General features: G+C 40.7%; 1 protein-coding gene across 2 annotated transcripts in view; it reads left to right on the forward strand.

Moving 5' to 3' along the window:
* MACROD2 (mono-ADP ribosylhydrolase 2) overlaps window positions 1-22,808 on the forward strand; it is a 1,236,128-nt gene that overhangs the window by 803,921 nt on the left and 409,399 nt on the right. For both annotated transcript variants that reach the window (XM_038750842.1, XM_038750843.1), the window contains exon 7: window positions 10,323-10,353. In XM_038750842.1, the coding sequence (XP_038606770.1) occupies window positions 10,323-10,353 (31 nt within the window). The remainder of the gene's footprint in view (window positions 1-10,322; window positions 10,354-22,808) is intronic.

Below are 22,808 nucleotides of genomic sequence, written 5' to 3' on the forward strand. Positions count from 1 at the left end.
TAATTGAAATTAAGAAAGTAATTGTAGATCCACCCAAATTGCTACCATGTAAATCCATATCCTATCCCGCCTTGATTACTGCATCAGCCTCCATGCCGATTTCGCTGCCTTGCTACTTCAGTCTATACTTCACTATACTGCCCGGATCATTTTTCTACAAAACTACTCAATCCATGTTTTCCCGTTTCTCAACAACCTTCAGCAGTTGCCCATCCACCTCTGCATCAATCAGAAACTCCTTACCATCAGCCTTAAAGCACTCAATCACCCTCCTACTACCCAGCCCACACACTTCACTCCTCGAATGCCTACCTGCTCACTCAATTTTGGTCTCGCCGCTGACCTCTCGCTCACGTATTGCCTCTAGCCTGCTTTGCCTCCCTCTTCATATCCAGCAGTTAATCATTCTCCTCACCTTCTAAGCCTTATTGAAGGCACATCTCTAAGAGGCCTTCCCCAAATAAGCCTTAATTTCCTCTTCTCCCAATCCCCTCTGTTTTGCCCTTGCACTTGGATTTGCATGCTTTCTTCAGTACTCTGCAGAGTAAGCACTCAGTAAGTATTGATTGATTGTTAGTATCCTCTGTGTTCTCAGAAAATGACATATAGGTGCAATGTCTGTACCTGTTTTCCCTCCTATTTAGACTGCGAGTCCCCTGTCCAACCTCTTTAATTTGTATCTTCTTTATTTAGAATAGTGCTTGGCACAAGTTATGGCTTAGCAAATACCATTAAGAATAAAATGCCTCTGCAGTTCAGCATGAAGAATACAATGTGATCACAAGCCAATATCTTTGGCTTTTCACTGTTATGCCACAAAGTCTTCCCAAAGATTGAAGTTCACAAGGTTCCCAGGGAGTTCAGTGACTGATTAGGAGAAAGATGACAGGGAGTAGGGACACATGAATAAGCTTTTTCCATAAGATTCCAAATGGGCTGCTGTTCTCAGGGGGTTCATCAGATAATCAAACCAATTAATTAGTGACCTACTTGTAGATGGAGCCTGCTCCGGATAGTACAAGTAACCATCGTCGTAATCAATCATCATTATCATCATCATCTCTCTTACAGGGGCTTTCAAACAGGGCCAGAAATTACTAGAAGCCAGTGAAGACTGATCTTCAAGTGAGAAGTTATTTTGCAGCTCCATTTCAGTCTTGCTTCATGTTTTCTCAAGAAATTCCATTATGAATGATAGAAATATAATACACAAATAGAAAATATCAACAGGTAGCAAGCTCACAAGCATTTTTGAGGATCTCCTGATTTGTTGACTAGCATTAAAAACCTTTGGTGAGTCATTTATTAGTAAGTACCTGGAACTGCAAGGTAAGAAAATCCCAGTTCCTCCAGGAGGCTTGCTTAATTTATCTTTCCTTCATTACAGCCTCCCAGTTATTATCTCTGCACTTTTGCACAATCAGCACTTTTTTACTGACTGCTTCTCATTTGCATACAGTACTATTTGAGCACCTTTGTAAATAATTCATTAATTATTTTATGTTTGTCTCCCCTGAATCGTAAGCTCTCTGTGGGTAGAGATAGTGTCTTCTTGTCCCTCCAAGTGTTTAGTCAAATGCTCTGCACACAGTAGTTGCTCAATAAATGCTATGGACTGATAAAACTCAGTGAAGACAGTCACCCATCTAGAATGAAGCTGTGCAACTTTCTCATTCATTCAGACTAAGATTTCTGATGTATTCATGTATGATGGGAGATGAAAATGGGTGGAAAAAATAAAATGAGGCACACAAGCATGCCCAAGTGCATATATTCCAAGTGGATGGGAAATATCTCAAGATTTCCTGCCCCATAGAAATCTTTCAAGTAGTTAGTGCAGGCCTAATGCCTAGCAGAAGGGTTGTCAGAGTCTACAGTTGGAGTGAAGAAACACAATGAGTCTTGGACTCCCCCATTTATGGGAACTCCCCATTTTAAGGACCACCCTCTTAGTTCCAGGAAAACATGCTAAGTGTTGCAGCATCCCAAGCCATTGCTCTTTCCAGCAGATTGCATCTCAGTCACTTTAAAATGCGAATTATTCTCCCCCTGAATCCCACATTTTGGGGTGAGTAGATAGTATTTACACACAAATTGCTGGGCTTTATTTTTGAAGATTTTTGTCATCTTCAATACACAAATCAATGAATGGCACTTATCGAGCAAAATTGGGCAATTCATTTTCCAACTTCCCAGTTGTCTATACTTTTGGGAAATAAAGTCATTTCAATATGGATACTTGCAGTGTTCAAATATGCTTTTATATGGAGGACCCAACTCCAGTTCATATCAATATGACAAGTTAGGTAAGAACATAGTGCTCACCGCCCAGTAATTGGATTTCTCAGGACAGAAATTTAGCAGTGATTTAGGAAGTGGGATTCCCCCCCCCTCCCCCCCCAACAAAGATCAATACTCTCTTATTATGCATCTCGAGTCAACAAACCAAGGAAAGAAATTACTTTCTTAGGCAGGAAGATATTATTCAAGGCTAATGTTTAGTTTATATTTAACAAGGGAATTAATTAGGGGATAATGAATATGAAAGGAGTGTCTAAAGGGGGCATCCTATTTGCTTCCTCAAAGATTGCGAAAAGAATAGAAGGATAGAGTTGATTATGGTCATACTTCTGAGGCTTAAGCTTGCAGCTTGCAATCTAAAAAACACCGTGGTTTCAATAGTTTGATCTCAATGAAGGATTTGGTCAATATGGAAATGAATACGATTTGATGAATCAATCAATGGTATTTTAGTGCTTACTGGATGCAGGGCACTGTACTAAGCACTTGGAAGAGACTGTGAATAGATTATTTTTTGTAACAATTTCCTAAGTGCTTTTTGCTCTTAGTCATGCAGCAACTTGACATCTTCCCTCTCCCGCTGGAATACTGTAGTAGCAAACATGGAACTAGTGTGGACACGGTACTGGTCTAGACACTCTTAAGGATTGCAGAGTAGCTGAATTTTATGGTCTTTGCTCTCTCCTTTACAGAGAGATGATGATATCATAGAGCTGGCAGATCCTGGTTTACAAAATGCGACACAGCTGTTATTCACAGCCCAGGAGCAGCACAGAACCACGATAATGTGTAGACTAAATGTCCTTCTGCTCCTTAGGAAGCAATTCAGTCTATATGCCAGGTTGAAGTCATTGGCAGAGAGCAGTTCACACTACAGATGAATGTCATGAAGCTTAATTTAGAGGAAATCCTCTGGAGCCTGTACTTCATCTAAGCAGAGAGATAGCTTTGACTTGACTGGATGTTTAATTTCCAAAGAAGGAAAAAACGTAATTCCAAAGGTAATTACATCTAGCTTATTAATTAAAGACAGGGACAATAAAGCCATTCTCCAGCATGGAGCAACAATTCCTCTGAGGAAACGTTCACCTATCGAAGGGTTGTCTTCCTATTTCGTCTTAGTTGATGCAAGATCATCCTCACACTTCTGCAACTCCCTGCTAGCAATGCCAAATGAATAGAGGAGTTCACGTGGTGGGGAGCCCAAATGCCCCACACCACAGCCCCCTGGGCTCCCAAAAGTGACCATTAAACATGACTGAATGAGCATGCTTTCTCCCCCATTCGTTACCCCTCCAGCTGTGCAACTTCCTCTCTCATTGCAGCTCTGGCCTGCTGCTGGGGACTATGTGTTGCAGCAAAAAGTGGTTTTTATTGAGCATTTACAGGGTGCAGAGCATTGTTCTAAGTACCTCGGGGAGTGCAATACAGTAGAGAAGCAGAGTGGTCCAGCGGGCCTTGGAGTCAGAAGGACTCAGGTTCTAATCCCCACACCACCGCTTGCCTACTGTGTGATCAGGGGTGAGTCACTTAACTTCTCTGTGCTTGTTACCTCATCTGTAAAATGGGAATTAAGACTGTGATCTCTCTGTGGGACAGGGACTATGTCCAACCTGATTATCTTGTATCTGCTCAGCTCTTAGAACAGGGCCTGGCACATAGTAAGTGCTTAACAAATACCACAGTCATTATTATTATCGGGTTGGTAGACATGATCCCTGTCCAAGAGGATCTTACAGTCTAGAGGGAACCAGGTGTTAGAATACATTACAGACACGAGAAAGCAGGATATGAGGATATATCCTTAAAGTGCTTTGGGGTTGACCATGGGTGAATATCAAGTGCTTAGGGAAGACTTATGGAAGTAGCAACTCTGGCCACCCCTGCAAGGAGAGAGAATCCCCCCTTTCCCTACCCTCTGGCCCTTACCTGCAGGGAGAGAAGTGAGATAGGAACCCAGCCTGTCATCTTTCTCCTCCCTTTCTTCTGCCACCAAAACCCTTGGCTACTGCTCAGATGATTGCAGGTGCATAATAGCCCCATCAGTTAGCAAGTGCTTGTTAATTGCTTGCTTGCACTTGCTAATTGATGTGGAATTAGTGGTGGTTAATGGGAACCACTTCCAGGGACCTATATGTGGCCTTGGAGCTGATCAGTCCCTCACTGTTCATGCAGAATGGTGGGGGAGGCATGCATATAAGAATAACCAGGAAGAAGGCTTTGGGTTCTCAAATGCAGGCTGTTGTAATGGAGTAGGCAGTGTGGGGGGCCTCAAAATCCATTATCTTTAGCCCCAAAGAGTAGGGAATAAAAGGAGTTTGACAGGATTCTACCTCCTAGTATACTTGTAAAGTACCACAGAAAAATTATCGTTAGTGATGATGGGAGTCCTTGCATGCCCTATGAATTACAGTGACTTTCTATTAAGAAACCGATAACAGTGTTTTTAATCAGAACCAGTTTTTGTTTGAGAATAGGCTGACTCAGCCACCTATCTAGGCATGTTGAGCTGAGGCTCCCAACTCATTTCCCATAATCTATAAAGAAATGTTGTTAACTTTATGCTCTTTCCAAATTGACCATTTGCCTGGTGACTAATGTCTCAATGAAGATTTGCCAAATATTTGTAGCAGTCCCCACAAGTATCTTGAAAGGGCTGCCATTATCCTGCCAGTATTATGGAGAAGGATTTTGGAATGGTGATTTCCCTAAGCCTATTGGAAGCATGGGTCTAGGAAGGGCTGGGGCTCCTGGACCAGTCCCCCCAGAAGGCTTGGGGACTGGAAGATAACAAGTCTTCGAAGTAGACACCTAGGCATTTAACTAATGTCTTGGGATGGTGAGCTAGCAAACAGCACCTCTGAAAATATCAGTTGGCAGGAATTTCTTACGGAAAACTTTAAAAGTTCAACTAGCCTTAGTCACTGAACAATTATTAAACCACCATTTATGCCCTAAAATGGAAATTTTGAGCCAGAGGCCCACGAACACCTGGGAGAACTTCAAGGGAATAGTGAGGATCGCAGCCCTTCTGGCAGTGGCTACAACAGTAACAGCTCCTGCTACCCCTGAGCTTTTTTTTTTTTTTTTTTTTTCCTGGGTTTCCTAATAAAGGCAAGTGCTCCATGAAGTCCAGTGAGAGAACATCAGCAAAGTATGTGAGAAGTGCAATGACTTTTGCTATTTTGCTACTGCCCCTGCTGCTCAATTTCCCAAGTTCAAGGTTTAGCTGGAGCAGTGAGAGAAGCATCCCCTGACCCTGGAAGTACGAACTCTTGAGAGCTAGTAGTAGTAGTAGCAGCTGATTTTCTTCTCACTTACTGCAGTAGTATTGCTCTGGGTGCAGAGGGGGAGGCAAGAATGTACGGTAGTGGATTCCAACAGATGAAATGTTGAGGTCCCAGAAATGTAGCTTCTAAAAAGTTTAAAAAACCTGCTCTGATACGTGTGTGACTTTGTTCCCCACATCTTCCCATTTTCTGAATTTGTCTAAACTTTTTTCTAACTTTTCCATGGACTGCATTCAGTTCATTTATAAGGGTTATCAAAATTCCTCTAATGAGAAATGAAAGATAATTGAAACCACCCAGAATGCCATATTGGTGAAACTATAGCAGTAGTAAAAATGGTGCAACCAATTGGAGATGTATTATTTGGAGTGTATAGATATTAATTTTTTTTCCCCAAAACAAATGTTCTTGGATTCATGGGGGCCACCCCTGGGTGGAGAGTGGGACAAAGCAGCTGCTCTTCCGTGATGCTTAGGAGAAGCAGTGCTACTTAATGGAAAGGAAATGGGACTAGGACCCAGAAGATCTGGATTCTAATACTGGCTCTGCCACTTGCCTGCCTTGTGAACTGGGGCAAGTGACTTAACGTTTTGTGCTTGTTTTCTTATCTCAGTATTGAGGATTAACACCCATTCTCCAACATGCTCAAACTGTGAGCCCCATTTAGGATAGGAATGAGCTTATCTAATTATATTAAACCTACTCCTGAGCTTAGAACAGTAGTTGGTATGTAAGGGTTTTACAAATATAGTGATAATAATAATCGTAAAAAATAATGATTTTGTGTGTGGCTCTCATCCCAGAAACCTGTGGAGTTTCTTCACTGAGTTCCAGGGTGATTCAGAGCTGCTGCAACCCCATTCCCCTCACACATCACAACCTCAGAGGCCACAGTTTTAATTGCGTGGGTTTTGGGGTTAGATCTTTGAGTAAATACACCCACCTTGTACTTTTTAATGTGGGTATTTGTTTGTGTTCCATTAATGGTTTGTTTGTTTTTTTCCTTTCAATAAACAGACTACCCTCACTTAGAAATGCATGTCTTTAATGCCAAGCAAGATTGTGCTGATCTCATTTTCATGCATAGTCTACTTAGGATAACCTCTCCCTGTAGGTAATATTGATAAATTTTCAAAAAGGAGATTTTCCTGTTTACTATTTCCAGAACATTAATTATTTGTTGTGGAAATTATCCAGCTGCTTTTTGGTAAATATAGAATTTGGACTAGTGAAGCTGCTATTCATGGCTGTGTAATAGTTTGTTTTCTGAATCATGGTTCTGTATAGTAATAAATATGAAAGCAGCTGGCAATAAATGTGCTTTACAACAGTCATTTCTTAAGGTAAAAGAAAGAGAGGCATCAGCCTTTTTCTTGTAATTATATTGGCTTGGTGAGCCCTTCAGAACATTTTTTTTTCCCCACCACATAATGTCTATATGTTACCATTGGTTGATCTTTTTTTTCATTACTGAAATAGATGTTTTCTAAAGTATTAGGGTAACATAGCCTCTATATGATAGGAAAGACAAGCTTTAGGGCATTTTATCTAAAGTTATAGATTGGGTTACTGCTCTTCTCCGCTTATCCCAAGAAAGGGCAAGTTATGAACAAACCAAAGTGCAAAGGTGATACAGTAATCTAAAATACTTCATTAGTTTCTAAGCTATACTCCTGGTTTCCACCACGTAATTTAGCCCTAACACAGACTGTTTCACTTGGAAGAAAAACAAATGTCACTACCCATCTCTCACAAGGTGAAGCAGAAGAGTGGTGGATTCATCCATGTTTTATTCCCATGTGTGTTTGTTCCCCATGCTTAATACAGTGCTCTGTACATAGGAAATGTTTAATAAACATTAATACTACTTATCCCTGTTAGCCCTTTGATGACTTTGCTTGTGGATATTTATCCCCAGCAATTAAGAGAGCGTTTGCCATCTTTCATCCTCCTTTATTTCTCTATCTCTCTTTCTTCCCCCACCCCTCCGTCCTCCCCCAATAACACTTTGCACACACACTTTGTGAGGGAGGAGAAAGGGAGTATGGTCTTACAGAACAGCTTGTATATCAGTGACTTTGTTGCTGCCTTGTTGCAGAAATCAACTTTATCTTACTGATAAAGACCTTATCTAAATGGAGATAGTAAGAAAGAAGGAAGAGAGCATGCATCCACTGCCATTTTTCTACTTTCAGCCGTAGATGAGAAGGAAAATGAAAGGATAGAAGTAAGATTTCAGGGGGAGCATGGGAATTGATTTCTAGTGGCTTGGTAGTGACTGAGAATGATGCCAGGGTGAAGAGAGGAAGGCTGAGAGGTCCCAGCTTCCTCCAAACTGCCAACACACCAAGAATTGGAGTGAAAGATGGAAGATAAGGGCAAGAGAGAAGAGAATAAATGGAAAACCATACTGCTGTTACCATGCCACTTTTACATTTGTATTAAAACTGTTTTCACTAGAACCAAAAATGATTTTCCCGGTGTGGATTCTTTGTTTTCCTTCCTATTCTGTTAGGTTTCATAAGAGAAAATTGTGTGCTAGGGCTAAAAATGGTAATCTTTGCCCCACGAGACAGAGCTTGAGTTAAGAGATAGTGGCCAAAGTGCAAGGACCCCGAAGGGTGAGCCATTATTGAATGTTGCTGTGGATTTCTCTGGGAGGGGAGGGTCCATCTCCCTGGTCCCTAGATGATGTGCATCTAGCTGTATTTCTATTTATTCTGATGACTTGACACCTGTCCACATGTTTTGCTTTGTTGTCTGTCTCTCCCTTCTAGAATGTGAGCCCGTTGTTGGATAGGGACCATCTCTATATGTTGCCAACCTGTACTTCCCAAGCGCTTAGTACAGTGCTCTGCACACAGTAAGCGCTCAATAAATATGATTGAATGAATGAATGGTCTCAGTGAGAAGAGAGTTTGCCTCTAGAAGCTCTATTAGTGATGTAACACCCAGAGTTTCCCAGATGACTATTATGTTGAGTGACATGTGTTTTAAAATTCCATTCCAATTGACTGGGTTTGGTGCCATGCATCATTACTCTAGTGCCATTGGTCCTTATTTCAAGAAAAATTCAAGTGTGCAAAAATACTTTTTTTAAAATGCTGCTCCTTTCTTTTCTAGGATTTCAGTGTAATTAGGCAAAGTGCCCCCATTGAGTTGATTAATACATTAGAATGCCTCTTTCTTTTGTTTTTTTTTGGAGAAGGGGAAGAAACTTGGTCCAAATGAACTGAACATAGAGGAGTTTCAAGTCAACTGCTTTTCAATGATAGGATTTTATTTTAGTACGTCCTTTATGTGCTCATCGATATGTTTTTTCTGCAGCAGAATTGCCTGAAGCATCCTAGATGGCATCACTGATAGAATTAGTTCATTCTGATGGCAGTCTAGAAACTCAGTGTCATAAAGTGCATCTATGTAGAATGGAGCTATTTGTCCTTGTTAGTGCAAAGAAGGACCTGTCTGTCTGTTCCCTTTCCCCCTGCATCCAAAGGATTTTTGATTAATTTTTGAGGAAGGCAAGGATGCCAGGATAGATTTAGGGATAAAATTGAACATTAGATTCAAGAGAATTTGAATAGTGGTTTGAGAGGTTAAAGATATGTAATTCAGTTTAAATGTTTAAAAATTTTCAAGTAGGCATTGAACTACTGAAAACCTTCAATTTACTCCTTGTGGATTTTGTGGAAGTTTCTGTTTATAGTATTTTTCACTTGAATTCATCAGAATCAGTAGCCAAATGAAACACATTATTTCTTCCAGTATTTATTAATAATGAATTTATCCTGCACTTGTTTTAAGATAGACTGAGCAAAGTCCTTCTCCCACATAGGACTCACAGTATCTGTAAAATTCCCCATTTTACAGATGAGGGAACTGAGGCACAGAGAAGTAAAGTGACTTGCCCAAGGTGTCACAGCAGATGAGTGGCTGAACTGGGATTAGAACCCAAGTCATTTTAACTCCCAGGCCCATGCTGTATTGACTAGACAATGTTAACATTTTTAAATAATTAAGTAGCTCCATCTGCACTTAACATGACTTTCTTTCCCCCTTTTCATTGATACTCCTTTTCTTTGAATTTTTATGTTTGCATTGTATTCTATGCATTCGGGTAACCATCAGTATGTTCTGGCTACAGACAAGCAGTTCTCAAAATACTAAAATAGATTATGGATAGAAACTAATTTTTTAATGCTGTGCTTGCCATTCTGGTTGCCTACTACTAATAGCTACTGTATAGCTGCTACTAAATAAATAAAATGTTTCTCTGGCCATCTTGACAAATGAGAATTTTCCTAAAATAGTTGTCTTCATGTTGGCAGAAGCAGCAATTACCAATTCACTTAAATGGTCCAGAATGAACAGTAGCTTACTTAGCTATTCAAATGGTTTCAGTTTGTATTTTGAAATTTGTATCACATGGGAAATGATGAGACCTTGTGATCAGTCCTGGAAAGGTAAGATAGAGTTTGGCGGACCATTCTTTGAGCTCCAGAAACATTTGAAAGATCCAGGGATCTTCTTCCTAGACCTCTACTGTAGCCCCAAATTATATACGCATGATAGATATCATTGCCTTGTCAGTGCAACTATTCCCACTGACCTGTATGGCCACCTGGATATATCACACCTCATGGAAGAGCAAAATATATCTTTAAATGGATATTGATGATAGGGGGTTTTCATTATTTTGAAGCTTACTGAATCTTTTTTGTTTCCTCACAGGCGTTTCCTTGTATTTCCACAGGAATTTATGGTAAGTGGAATTTGCCACGTAAAAATGTCTATAATTCTTCCAACTAAATGATTGGGTTATATGTGACAAGGATACATTGTTTATATAAACTGCATTTTAGGTATATTTTAAATTGTGGTGCTTTCTTCCGTTCAGCCTATAGTAAATAGTAATAATTCAACCAGTGTTGAGCTGTAATTTCTCTTTAGGTCTCCTGGGGAGGGGAAGAAAAGGAATGAAAATAATCACACAGTTATTCTTTTCCCCTTTTTGAATTGATGCAAAGGAGCAATTTGTCTCCACCTCTTTGGGACCATGCATAGTGGCATAACGCTTCGTCCTTGTGCTTTGGTCTCTCCTGCTTGCTCCTGTCTTTATGCCTTGCTATTTGGAACCTGGCACAGTTCTGAAGGCAGAACTTAGCACCTTGTTTATGCTTCATTTCCTATACAGTGGGCAGCAGAATGAGTCCTGATTGGGCTCATAATGGAGATGGGAGTTGCCAACACCATCTGGGGACTTCATTCATTCAATCGTATTTATTGAGCACTTACTGTGTGCAAAGCACTGTATTAAGTGCTTGGGAGGGTACAGTATAACAATAAACAGACACACATTCCCTGCCCACAACAAACTTGCACTCTAACAAGTCTTAGCAGCCTAAGGTAATGACCCTGCTTCTGCTCTCCAGTTCTTTCCCTTCCCTTCAGCCTTCTCAAGCATTGTGTAACTTCATTAAGCTGTACTTTCCAAGCATCTAGTACAGTGCACCACACCAAGTGAGCCCTCAACGCATGCTGCTGCTACTACAACAACTACCATCTACTAATGTCCATTTGCTGGACTGAAATTGAGACTAGGAATGCTGCTTCCATCATTCTTCTCTGTACCTTTGTCCATGGTGTTATGCCATTCTCCTGCCGTGCTCCAATTGTGTCTGTAGAAGCAGACTTCCTCAAGCTCTACTTCAAGCTTTGACTTGACTTTTTCTTTTCTGCTCTGAAGCTAGGGAATGTTTTAGTGATGAGGCAGAATGGAAATGTGACCAATTGATCTCTAAACAGGAGGCTTTGCTATTTGAACCTGACCTGAAGGACTGCCATCTCTCTTTGGCCCGGAGAGAATCCCTCACTGTGCCAGAAAGAGATGTTTGGAAAAAATTATCAAAGAATAAAACCTATTCTCCTGTTGAAACACCCCTCCCATCCTGAATTGTACGCACTGCTTTATTTTCTCCAAATACTTTGATTTTTCTTTTTTGCTCTCATGAAAACCTAATATTAGAATTGTAAAACTGCTCTCTATATATGAATCACTTAAATACAAAATGTCTTGAGATATGTTTCCAGATGATGTAGATCTCAGGTAAAGATTATCTCAGTTATAATTATTTGGGAATTCAGTGCCTCTTGAATTTTTCACATTTACATTTCATTTCCATAGGTAGTTTTTCAGTCACCTGTGGTACTTACTGAGTGCTTACGGTGCATAGAATACTGTACTAATGTGCCAGGGTGTGATGATAGGGTTGGGTGGCTACAATCCCTTTGATAAAGGACTTTACAATCCAGCTGGGGAGAGCGAAGTGTATTTTGGAGATCTTAATAAAGTGTTTTTTATCCTCTTAAAATAGGATCTTGCAATAGTTTCAGATATTCGCTTGAATGGATGAGAGGTGTTTGTAAATTAGATTGTTTTCATTTAAATCTCTGATGTCCCGTAATAGGTTTTGAGCCATTTACTTGTTTACTCATGACAGGGAATGAAAGTATACACCTGAACCTCAGAGGGTTTTTTCTTTCCCAGTGCAAGTCAAAAATATGAAGCAATAGTGTGAAATCCTTCATAATCTCATTTATTCCTATCCTTCCTCTTCCTATGAGGTAGGGGGTGGGGGTCGTGGGGTTGCTGAGAGCAGTCTTTAGAAAGTTCCTTGTCTTAGTGGGCTGAGATCATTTTTCTGTGCTTACTGTTATCAGTAATCACTTCACGTGGAGAAGAGAGTTCCTGGAAATAGGAGCAGCAGCAGCTCAGAGCCCCCTGCACTGTGGGGATGAAGAGCAGCCATTCTTTGAGCCCCCAAGTTTGAGAGAAGACGACTTACTGGCTGTCCCTCCGCCTCCTTTGATGTTCAGATTGAACAAGAAGGAGATAAGTGCTTAGTACAGGGCTCTGCACACAGAAAGCGCTTAGTAAATACGACTGAATGAATTTTTCCTTTGAGAGCCAGGACTACTGCTACTGCTCCAGCATGATGCTCCCAGGATGGTTTTGCCACAGATAAGACCACCCAGTTGCATGCAGGAAAGAATTGCTTAAATGTGACAATGCCTGATTGCTTTGGGAAAAAGAGATTTCCCTGAATCTCTTAGGAGCATAGAAAGAACCAGATACCCATGAAAAGTGTGCTTCAGTCTCCCAAATTATCTTTGAGGAACAACTTCTCTTTTTCTCATGGACTGTTCAGGCCTCAGGTGGGTGTCCTGCCAAGGTGTCCTGCCCTTTAGCCAACCATGGCCGCCTTTCTGCCAATAGTTGTAGAGAAAGGAAGTTAGACATGATGTATGCCAATGGAATTTTTGCAGGAAAATGGAAAGCAAGTAATAATTGTAGTTCACTTTGTGAAAGTCAGTATGGTTAGTAGAAACTAAACCCAGTAGGAAACATGTTTTACCTCAGGTAACCAAACAGGGAGCTAATAGGTTTAGCTGGGTAAAATCTTTCCCAAGTAATACATGTTTTAGAGGGCAAGAAAATACCAGACACTGATTTGTTGGCTGGACATCTGAGAGAACAGTGAATTTCAGGGTGGCTTAATGGAGAGAATTTATGTATTTCTTCATTTTTTTTCTTTTACCACTGTGTAATGATCAGTACATATTTTTGTCAAATCACCTGGCTTCTTAGGCTTTCTAGGAAACGCTGCCAGATAAAGTTATAAACTTCTTATTGAATTCCTTGCTTGCATTTCTCTCCGTTTCCAAATAACATAAATGATGGAAACATTGTTTTAATTAACCACTCATAGATTTGGCTATGTTTTTATCCTTTCCATTTGTCCAAATTCACAGATATGGCTTGAAAAGGAGGCCATTTTCTACTGTTAATGTTATGGATATAACTGTCTACCAGTTTCAAAATGCTGACAGATTTTAAAAGGTGAGACAGCAATCCTTGTACAGACGTGAACTTGCCAGCTTAGTTATCTTATGTAATGGTTTTGGGAACCAGAGCAGAACTGACAAAGATATGTATCTTTCTCTTATTCTCTCTTTCCATTTTTCCCTGCTCCTATGTCTCCTTACAGTGATATAGTCATTTCCTGGTATTTTTTCCATTTCTTGTATTTTTCCATTTCAGGCAGACATTCTGTTCCCCTTACTGATTTCCTTCTCCTGCATCCTGGCTTTCACCACGTTTTCCATCCAGGAGATGTTTCTAAATTATTGAAGGTTATTTTTCTTGGAATTCCTGATGCACTATTCCGTTCCCATGAGTTGATGCTGTTTATTCTCTATTGGTATATGCTGCTGTGAAAAACTTGTTTCAGAGCTATCACCATCCAGTGCTAGTTACTCGGCACCTCTTTAAAGACTGGTTCTGTGTTGGATAATATACAACCACATTTTCTGCCCACTGGTAGCTTATATTATGAAGTTTTTTTAAAAAATCAGTGTAGGTAAACATGAAAGAGGGAAGGCACATAAGTTTTTTAGTGTTAAAGCAAAGAACCCCTCTCATATCTTCTCCAATGGATCCAAGGTTTGTATCCAGGAGCACATAAGAATATGAGTAATGCCTAAATGGATCAGACCGGTGGTCCAATTAGTTCAATGTCACCTCTTGACAGTGACACCAGAAAATGTTTTGGTGGACGGTGGGATGGATGGATAACCCTCCCTTTGAGCCAGCCATATAATTAGGATGTAAGCTCTAGGCACTCTAATTTTTCTCTTTATAAACCTTCATCCAGAATCCTTTCAGCTTCTTGAATCCATTACTATTTTCTGCCTGCACATCGTCCTATGAGTTTACCATCCCTCCTGTGATGGACTTGCTCTTTTTGATTATTGCCATAGTTGGATTGAGGACTTCGACGCGTAATCAGCAGTGACTCCGAGCAGCCTTTCCTGAGTTAAGGTTGATAACTTCAGACTCTTCATCATGTCATCGTTGTTTGGATTTTCTTTCCCAAGCTGCATCACTTTGCACTTGCTCACATCCAAGTGAATTTTTCTGACCAATATCTCAGCTTAATTAGAACGCCTGCAGTTTGTCTCCCTCAGGACAGCATTTGACTGGCCAGAAGAGCTTAGGATCATCTTTGAACTTTTTAAAATGGTATTCATTTGGTGCTTACTATGTGCCAGGCACTGTACTAAAGCAGTGGGGTAGATACAAACAAATGAGGTTGGACAGAGTCCATATCCCACACAGGGCTCACAGTCTCAAGCCCCATTTTACATATGAGGTAACTGAGGCACAGGGAAGTTAAGTGACTTGCCCAAGGTCATACAGCAGACAAATGGTGGAGCAAGAATTAGATTCCAGGTTCTTCTGACTCCCAGGTACAGGCTCTATCCACTAAGCCATACTGCTTCTCAAATTTACAGATTTCACTATGCCTTTCCGCTTTCATATCGTCTATGAAAATAAAACTGGTTCTAGCACTAATTCCAAGTCCCCAGCATTTACACTTTCTCCATCTCCCCAAATACCTGTTTGTCTTCACTTTTTATTTCCTATATGTGACATAACGTCCCCTTACATTCTGTGGTTAATCATTTTTAATGCTTTTGGGTTAGGCCCACGCCAAAGGTGTTTTGAAAATGGAAATAAATAATGCCTTCATTCCCCTTTAACTGACTTCAGAAGAACTCCTACAGATGAGTGAAACATCCCTGTTTACAAAGAAACTTGTAATTTCTCCAACCTATTGTGGTTTTCCTAAGTGCTCATCGACCCTCAATATAACTATTGATTCTGCCACCTTGCCAAACAGAGAAATGGAGTTTTCTGGTCTCTAATGCCCAAGGCCACCACTGGAACCTTCTTATGGCAACCAGCAAGGCATCTAATAAAATGTAGCTGTTTGTAATGACAGATATGCTAATTACTCATCAGCTGAGTAAGTTTGCCCATGCTGGGAACCCCAGAAGGTACTCACATGGTTTATTTCCTGCTAAGGTATCTACAGTTAGCCAGGAGTTCTTAAGGCTAGAGGTGTTCATATGTTTTGCACCTGGTACAAGAAAATGTTAGTCCTCACCCTGCTAGTAGATGTCTGCCTCCATTTTCTGGTTTCATTGGCTACGTTAGGTTTCTTGTTTGACTATGTTAGCTTATACTAGGCTATTTAGAGCCAATAATTGAAGAAAATTGTGCCTTCTCCCTAGAAAACAATCCCAGGTCCCTAGCTACAGCGCTTAAACTCTGCCTGGTTCAGCTTGTAGAGAAATTAGAAGGCTGAGCATTGAACAGGCAGAAAGCCAAGAAGGCCGTATCCCAAAGTTTGGTAGTGTCAGAGGTGATGCTTTTCTTATATCTCTTAAAAAGCGAACTCTGGTGTCAACTTCCATCAGGTGCTCAGCTGACACACACCACACACGCACATTCTCTTTCTTCTTTCTCCCTCTCTCCCTCCTCCCCCACTTTCTCTTTCTTCGGTCTCCCCCTCTGCCTTCCCCCTTCTCCCCCTCCTCCTCTTTACCGCATCTGGATGTATGCTCAGATGTAATGATCAGAGTTAATGATAATGGGCCTTAAATACAGAAGAGTATTCCTCCCTGACCCTCTCACAGGTAATGTGGCCAGTGTAGATTTTTAACAGATGCTTTTCCTTCTGGAACATTTAAGACATTCAATAAAAGAGTAGAATAGCTTCCCTAGAATCTTATTGAGCCAGTATTTCTAAATTATCAGCCTTGGGAGCAGTGGCTATAAACACAGAAACATCTTCCTGCCACCTTGGAAAATTAAGTAGCACTTTATAAGGTTTTCTGAGAAGTTGTGGTAGGTGCACACAACGCCAAAGGTTCTTTTGTTTAATCCCTTTAAAAAGAATATAACTTGCTCATAGTTTCTCCTCTCTGACCACTTCTCCAGTGCCTTTCTCCTCTCAATCCATAAAATAGTTGTCACTTAAACGTAATTTTTAAAAAATATATTTTGAGTCCTTTGGAGAATAAATGAGGTGCAGTTTCTACTGTTGAATCTTCCCTTTATTCCAAGTTAACATTCCAAATTCCTCTAGTAATTAATACGAAATAGAAGCAAGTGACACAAACTCCCAATTTTAGTGGGCTAGTCACACTTTTGGGAGTTTAGTCACACATTCAGCTTGGGATGGCAGGACAGAACTTTCAAGCCACTTGTAGTTTGATTAAATAGAAAGAAATCCATGGTTTATATGAGAGCTGTTCAGTGGCGTGCACCCAAAGAGTGCTCAGAAAATCCTGGGAGGAGGTAGAGGAGGAGTATTTAAGCATCATGTATCTCAGTGCTTACTTCCCCTCTAATTTCTTTGTTATTCTTGGGGGATGACTTAAATAATAGGAATATCCTTAGCCAACATATATATGAGAAAACACTTCTTGCACTTATGTTTGCAAATGCACATGGCATGTGGGAAACTGCCTCGGTACATTTTTTCTTTATATCGCACCTCTCCCAACTATTCCTGGCTCTCTTCCCCAAGAAATCACCATCCTAACAAATCTAACCATTCTGGATCCAATCCTAGATCCTTTTGGCCATATCCCTGGTTAGCACAAATCCCTAGCAATCTACAGATAAAGGCTATGGGTATGAATAGCTGAAAATAAAAAGTCTGCATTATCTAGTAGATGTTCTTCTGAACCTAGAAGAAAATATGTTTTTTTTTTCATATCATCAGTGGATCCTGACTTTTATTTTGGCCTTTAAAACTAATCGTGCAAAAAAGCCGAGACAGCAGTCACGACCACTTTATCAGCAGCCGACAGTGCTTTCTCACTCCTTCACCAATAGCTTTCTGTGGCAGGCTCAGTATTTACAACTTCTCTCCTTGAAGAAGGAATAGCCCTTGTTATTAAGGTGGAACTAAACTTATAAAATTGCCAGAAGGTGGTTTTTTTTTTCCTCTCTCCTATTTGGTGGCACTTACGGTGCTTTTCATTGACAGCAAGAATCTAACCAGGATCCTTCTGGTTAGGCTACTGAAGAATTCTAACACTAATGGAATTGCAACAGGGCTTCAGACCAAAAGACGGCCCTGTAGATGTGGTGTTTTCTCCATGGCAGTTGCAAAGAAGCCACACTAAGGTCTCTACGCTGTATTCATAGACAGGACTGAAAACTCCTCTCTAGACTATAAGCTCCTTGTGGGCAGGGAGCATGTCTACCAACTCTGTTACATTGCACTCTCGCAGGCATTGTAGAACACAGTGTTCTACCCCAGTAAGTGCTGGATAAATATGATTGACTGATTTCAGTAAGTATAGGCTCTAGCAACTTCTAAGCAGAGTGACCTAGTTGATGGTGCATAGACCCAGCAGTCAAAAGATCCTGAGTTCTAATCCCTGCTCTGCCATTTGTCTGTTGTGTGACCTTGGCCAAGTCCTTTCACTTCTCTATGCCTCAGTTACCTCATCTGTAAAATGGAGATTAAAACTGTGAGCCCTGTGTGGGACATGGACTGTGTTCAACCTGATTAGCTTGTGTTTACCCCCACCTATTAGAACAGTGCCTGGCACATAGTACATGCTTAACAAATACCATAAACAATAAAATAAAATAAAAATCTGGCTGCCTTGAAAAGTGTTCAAAGAATTACTCTGTGATGGTATGTTTGAATCAGGGAAAGCAGGAATCTCTGGTGGGGCCAGTGCTGATGACGTGGCTTAGTGGAAAGAGCCCGAGTTTAGGAGTCGGAGGTCATGGGTTCTAATCCCGGCTCTGCCACTTGTCAGCTGTGTGACTTTGGGCCAGTCACTTGTCTGTGCCTCAGTTATCTCATCTGTAAAATGGGGATTAAGACTGTGAGCCCCACTTAGTACAATCTGATGACCTTATATTTACCCCAGCCTGTAGAACAGTGCTTGGCGCATAGTAAGCCCTTAACAAGTACCATTGTTACTGTTAGTTTCCGACCATTACCCGCTGAATGAGCCCTGCTGCCATTTCTATGGACTCTGCTTCTTGACCGTTAGATTTTTTTTTTAGTTGATTCGATTTTAGTTGTTGTTTTTCCACAGTTTTTCATGTTACTCATGAATGCAGTCTATTGAAAGAAGTCTGATCTAAATATTTCACCTGCAAAAGTGATAACTATCATCCCAGCATCCAGAGGTTAATACACAGAGAGTTTAAGTTCCTCAGCCAGCAGAAAAGATTTTCTAGCGTTGCCAGAGGCGTAGTTCAGAATTATAAATGAACACCAGCAAAATTTTTCAGGATCATACAAATGGTTTAGTAGTTGGTTCAAAGTGACCAACTTTATTGTACATGGAAGGAAAGGAGCATTCATCAGCTTTCATCTTCCTTCATGCAACCACTAAAACATGGTTTAAAATCAGTATATATTTTAATGTGCAAGTAGGGATCTAGGAGAAACAAAAATACTTTACTAAAACCCTTTCTTTGGTCTCCGAATGCCTGTAACCCTATTTACTGCCATCTTAAAGCAGTTTTTCCCATTCCATTTTCAACACATTCAACTCTAGAGTGGTGATTGCGAGGTCTCAAACAACCAGAATTTGGGCATTTGCCATGTATAGAAGAGAGTGCTTGTTTCTTGTAAAGTAGGTGTACTTCTTACGTGCCTAAGAGTTCTGTTTTCTAAACATGATGATATTTCCTCTCCAGTTGAGCTGGAAAAGTCTGTCTAAAGGTCTCTCAAGAAGTGAGATGGAAAGAGCCCTTGATGTGCTGATCTGAATTGTTTTTACTGTTATGGAAACTAAAGTGATTTGTTTTCTGTTATCAAATAGATTGGCCTGATGTTGTACTAGTATATCTCCCTGGTGGTCTCTAACTCATAGAAGAAATCCCAAGTTTAGAAAGCTGAACATTGAACAGTTAAAAAAGTAGTTCTTTCTCAGACAGAAATTCTCTAATAGTCTTTTCCAACAGAAGATGATGTAAAAGGAAACTCCCCCAAATGCATCCTTGAAATTAAAAAGGATAAATGTCAGACTTTGAGCTAATGATAATGGCAAGAAATTAATTGTATTCTAGTTTCATCTTTGCTCCTTTATGTTTCCCAGTGTTACCTTGCTAGCAGCTTTTTTTTTTTGTTTTGGATACCCCTTAGCTGTGAACTAATAGTGAATTTTAGAATGTTGTTATTTTTCCTGTTGAATTGGGATTAATTCATCACAAAGTAAATACTTTTAGGATTTTTTTCTCCTGCTATTCTGCAGAGACCTAAGTATGTAAAAATCCAGGAAGCAATTTTTTGGTGATGGAAGGTATTAATAGGGCAAGATTTGCATTTAAAAATGAGGTTGTGCAGATGCATGAGAGATATAGGGATATTGCTTGGAATTGTGACTATTGTTTCCATTTTTCAATGTTTTCCTGGAACAGTAAAATGTTATTGTCCCCCCTGCTCCCCAAAGGCAATTCTCCAAATCTGATTAGGAGTATTCAAAGCCTGACAACTAGAAGCATTTCTTCTTTAATTAATTTATTCATTTGGGAATTTGCATGAGATTAAAGAAGTCTTAGCCTTGTCTGAAGAGATAAGTAAAATAAATTACTCTAAGATAACTGTAGATTATGAAAATGCATAGTTTGCCAAGAATGAAAAAGGAAAAGATTGAATGTCAAGATTAACTTTTCCATTCATCTGCTATTTGCATGTATTTAACATCCAAAAATATTGGAGCATTGTCAGCTCGTATTATTTTTAGAGTGGAGCTGTAGCTAAACTTTCCTGCAAGCTCATTTGGTGTGAAGTATTGAAAGGGCTCTCTTACACCTTTCATTTGTAGGGTGGGGGCTTAAATCAGAAACACAAAGCATTTTTAACCACGTCACTTGGAAAGAAAGCCTGTTTGGCCTTTTTTTCGGTAATACCTGCCAGCAAGGCCATATTTATGTCAGCAATTTTCTTGAAATGTGCAGATTTTTTTTAAAGCCACCTCCTGCCCTTCCTGTGTCTTTAAAACACACTTAGGATCGTGCTTCCATTCCATAGAGCTGAATTCAGGGTTTTTCCAAGCTGTCAGAACTGCAGAATGGCACCGGTTTGAGTAGCATTCTGTGAAAAGACTAACTGTAATTGGCAATCCATTTCTTCTTTTCCATTGTATAGCCATCCCTGACAAATTAATCACAATCAAATGTTGGCTGCAGTAAGGGGCGACCTATGCGGCACAGAAGAAAAATGAGGCCTCACGCTGGTCTGACAGCCTAATCTTTCAACTCACCCCATTAGACTGAACGAGGGGACACTGCGGTTTGCCTGTCACCAGTACCACCCATAAACAAACTGTTCGCTCTCCGTCTTGGGGCTTGGCTGATGTGATAAAGGTTATTCAGTGCCAGCCAGGTACCTCGTCAATCAATGCTGAAGATGGAGGATCAAATGGATTAGCCCTGATGAGGAAGAGTCACCATGCACTGGCTTACAAGATCAGGGGAAAAAGCATGACCTAAATTAAATCCTGAAGAGTGATTTTTGTGTCTGATCTCTTGGGAGTCAGTTGTGTTCTTTTTTTTTTTAAGGGAAAATATGCTGCTCTGCTTTGTGCAGAATATCTCTGTCACATTTACCTCTAGTGCTAACGGGTTCCAGCTGAAATAATGTCCCTTTTTTTTTCTTTCTGAGAAGCAGCATGGAGGAGTGGATAGAGCACGGTCCTGGGAGTCAAAAGGTATTGGGTTCGAATACTGGCTCCGCTAATTGTCTGCTGTGTGACCTTGGGCATGTCACTTAACTTCTCTGTACCTCAGTTACCTTATCTGTAAAATGGGGATTGAGACTGTGAGCTCCACATGGGACAGGGGCAGTGTTCAACCTGATTTGCTTGTATCTACCCCACTGCTTAGTACAGTGCCTGGCACATAGTAAGAGCTTAACAAATACCACTATTATCATTATTGTTATTATAATATTATTTTTTCTCACTCCCTCTTCTCTCTCCTCTCTCCAAAATCCTCTATTCTTGTCTTCCTTTTCTCTTTCTTCCTCCTACTCTCTCTCTCTCCTCTCCCTTTTGTCTTTGTTTCTTTCCTCCCTTTCTCCCTTTCCCTAATCCCCCTTCCCATGCCCCTATTCTCATGAATCAAATAAAATTTACAATTGTGGGTTTTTTTTTTCAACTATTACTGTGGTGTTTGTTAAGCACTTACTTGGTGGTAAGCACGGTACTAAGTCCCAGGGTCCCACATGGGGCTTGCAGTCTAAGTAGAAGGGAGAATAGATATTTAATCCCCATTTCCAGATGAGGTAACTGAGTCACAGAGAAGTTAACTGACTTTCTCAAGGTCACACAGCAGACAAATAATGGAGCCACAATGAGAACCCAAGTCCTCTAACCATTTTGAGAAGCAGCATGGCGTAATGGCCTGGGAGTCAGAAGTCAAGGGTTCTAATCCTGGTTCTGCCATTTCTCTGCTGTGTGACCTTGGGCAAGTCACTTCACTTCTCTGTGCCTCAGTTACCTCATCTGGAAAATGGGGATTGAGACTGTGAGCCCCTTGTGGGACAGGGGCTGTGTCCAGTCCGATTTGCTTGTATCCACCCTGGTACTTAGAACAGTGCAGGACACCTAATAAGCACTTTACAAATACCATCATTATTATTATCGTTACATTTCCGGACTCCACCTGGATTGGAGTACTGTATTGGATTGGAGATTGGAGTTCTGCAGAGTAGAAAGGGTGAATGTGACAGTCATGATCTCCCGCCCATTCACACCTTTTCTGTGACTCGTGTGGCAGGGAGATGTGAACTAATGCTGGCATTTAAGCTTGTCCCCAGCCGCCTGATTTGCTGCTCATCATGTCTAAAGCTATGGTGGCCCGAGTGGAGAATGGCTTCTCAGTGGGTGGGGTGGGGTAGGGAGAGCAGAGGTCTTCAGGTTGTCCAGTTGTTGGGTAGGGACTGTTGCTATATTTTGCCGAATTGTACTTTCCAAGTGCTTAGTGCAGTGCTCTGCACACAGCGCTCAATAAATACGATTGAATGAATGATAACATCATAAGGTCTTCAGAAGCTATGACTGTGTCACACATTCTGGATATTGAAAGTCAAGTGTTTTGCTTGCTCCTCTTCAGCGGAGATCCTGCCCTCTCGAGGTTTCTTTCCTTCTTCATCCTGTTGGAAAGAGTCCCTAGGGTGAACTCCCAGGACTACTGTTTGGGAGAAGGCTGGGCTAGTCCAGGAAATGGGTCTTGGAGGGCCCAGAGTTGCTCTGCTGGCTGGTTCTTAGGGAGGGAGTTTGCCCCAGAAGTGGCACAGTATCAACTCTTTAAACCATCCCTTCGAC

This window comes from Tachyglossus aculeatus, chromosome 9 (assembly GCF_015852505.1).
Source record: "Tachyglossus aculeatus isolate mTacAcu1 chromosome 9, mTacAcu1.pri, whole genome shotgun sequence".
NCBI classification, from domain to species: domain Eukaryota; kingdom Metazoa; phylum Chordata; class Mammalia; order Monotremata; family Tachyglossidae; genus Tachyglossus; species Tachyglossus aculeatus.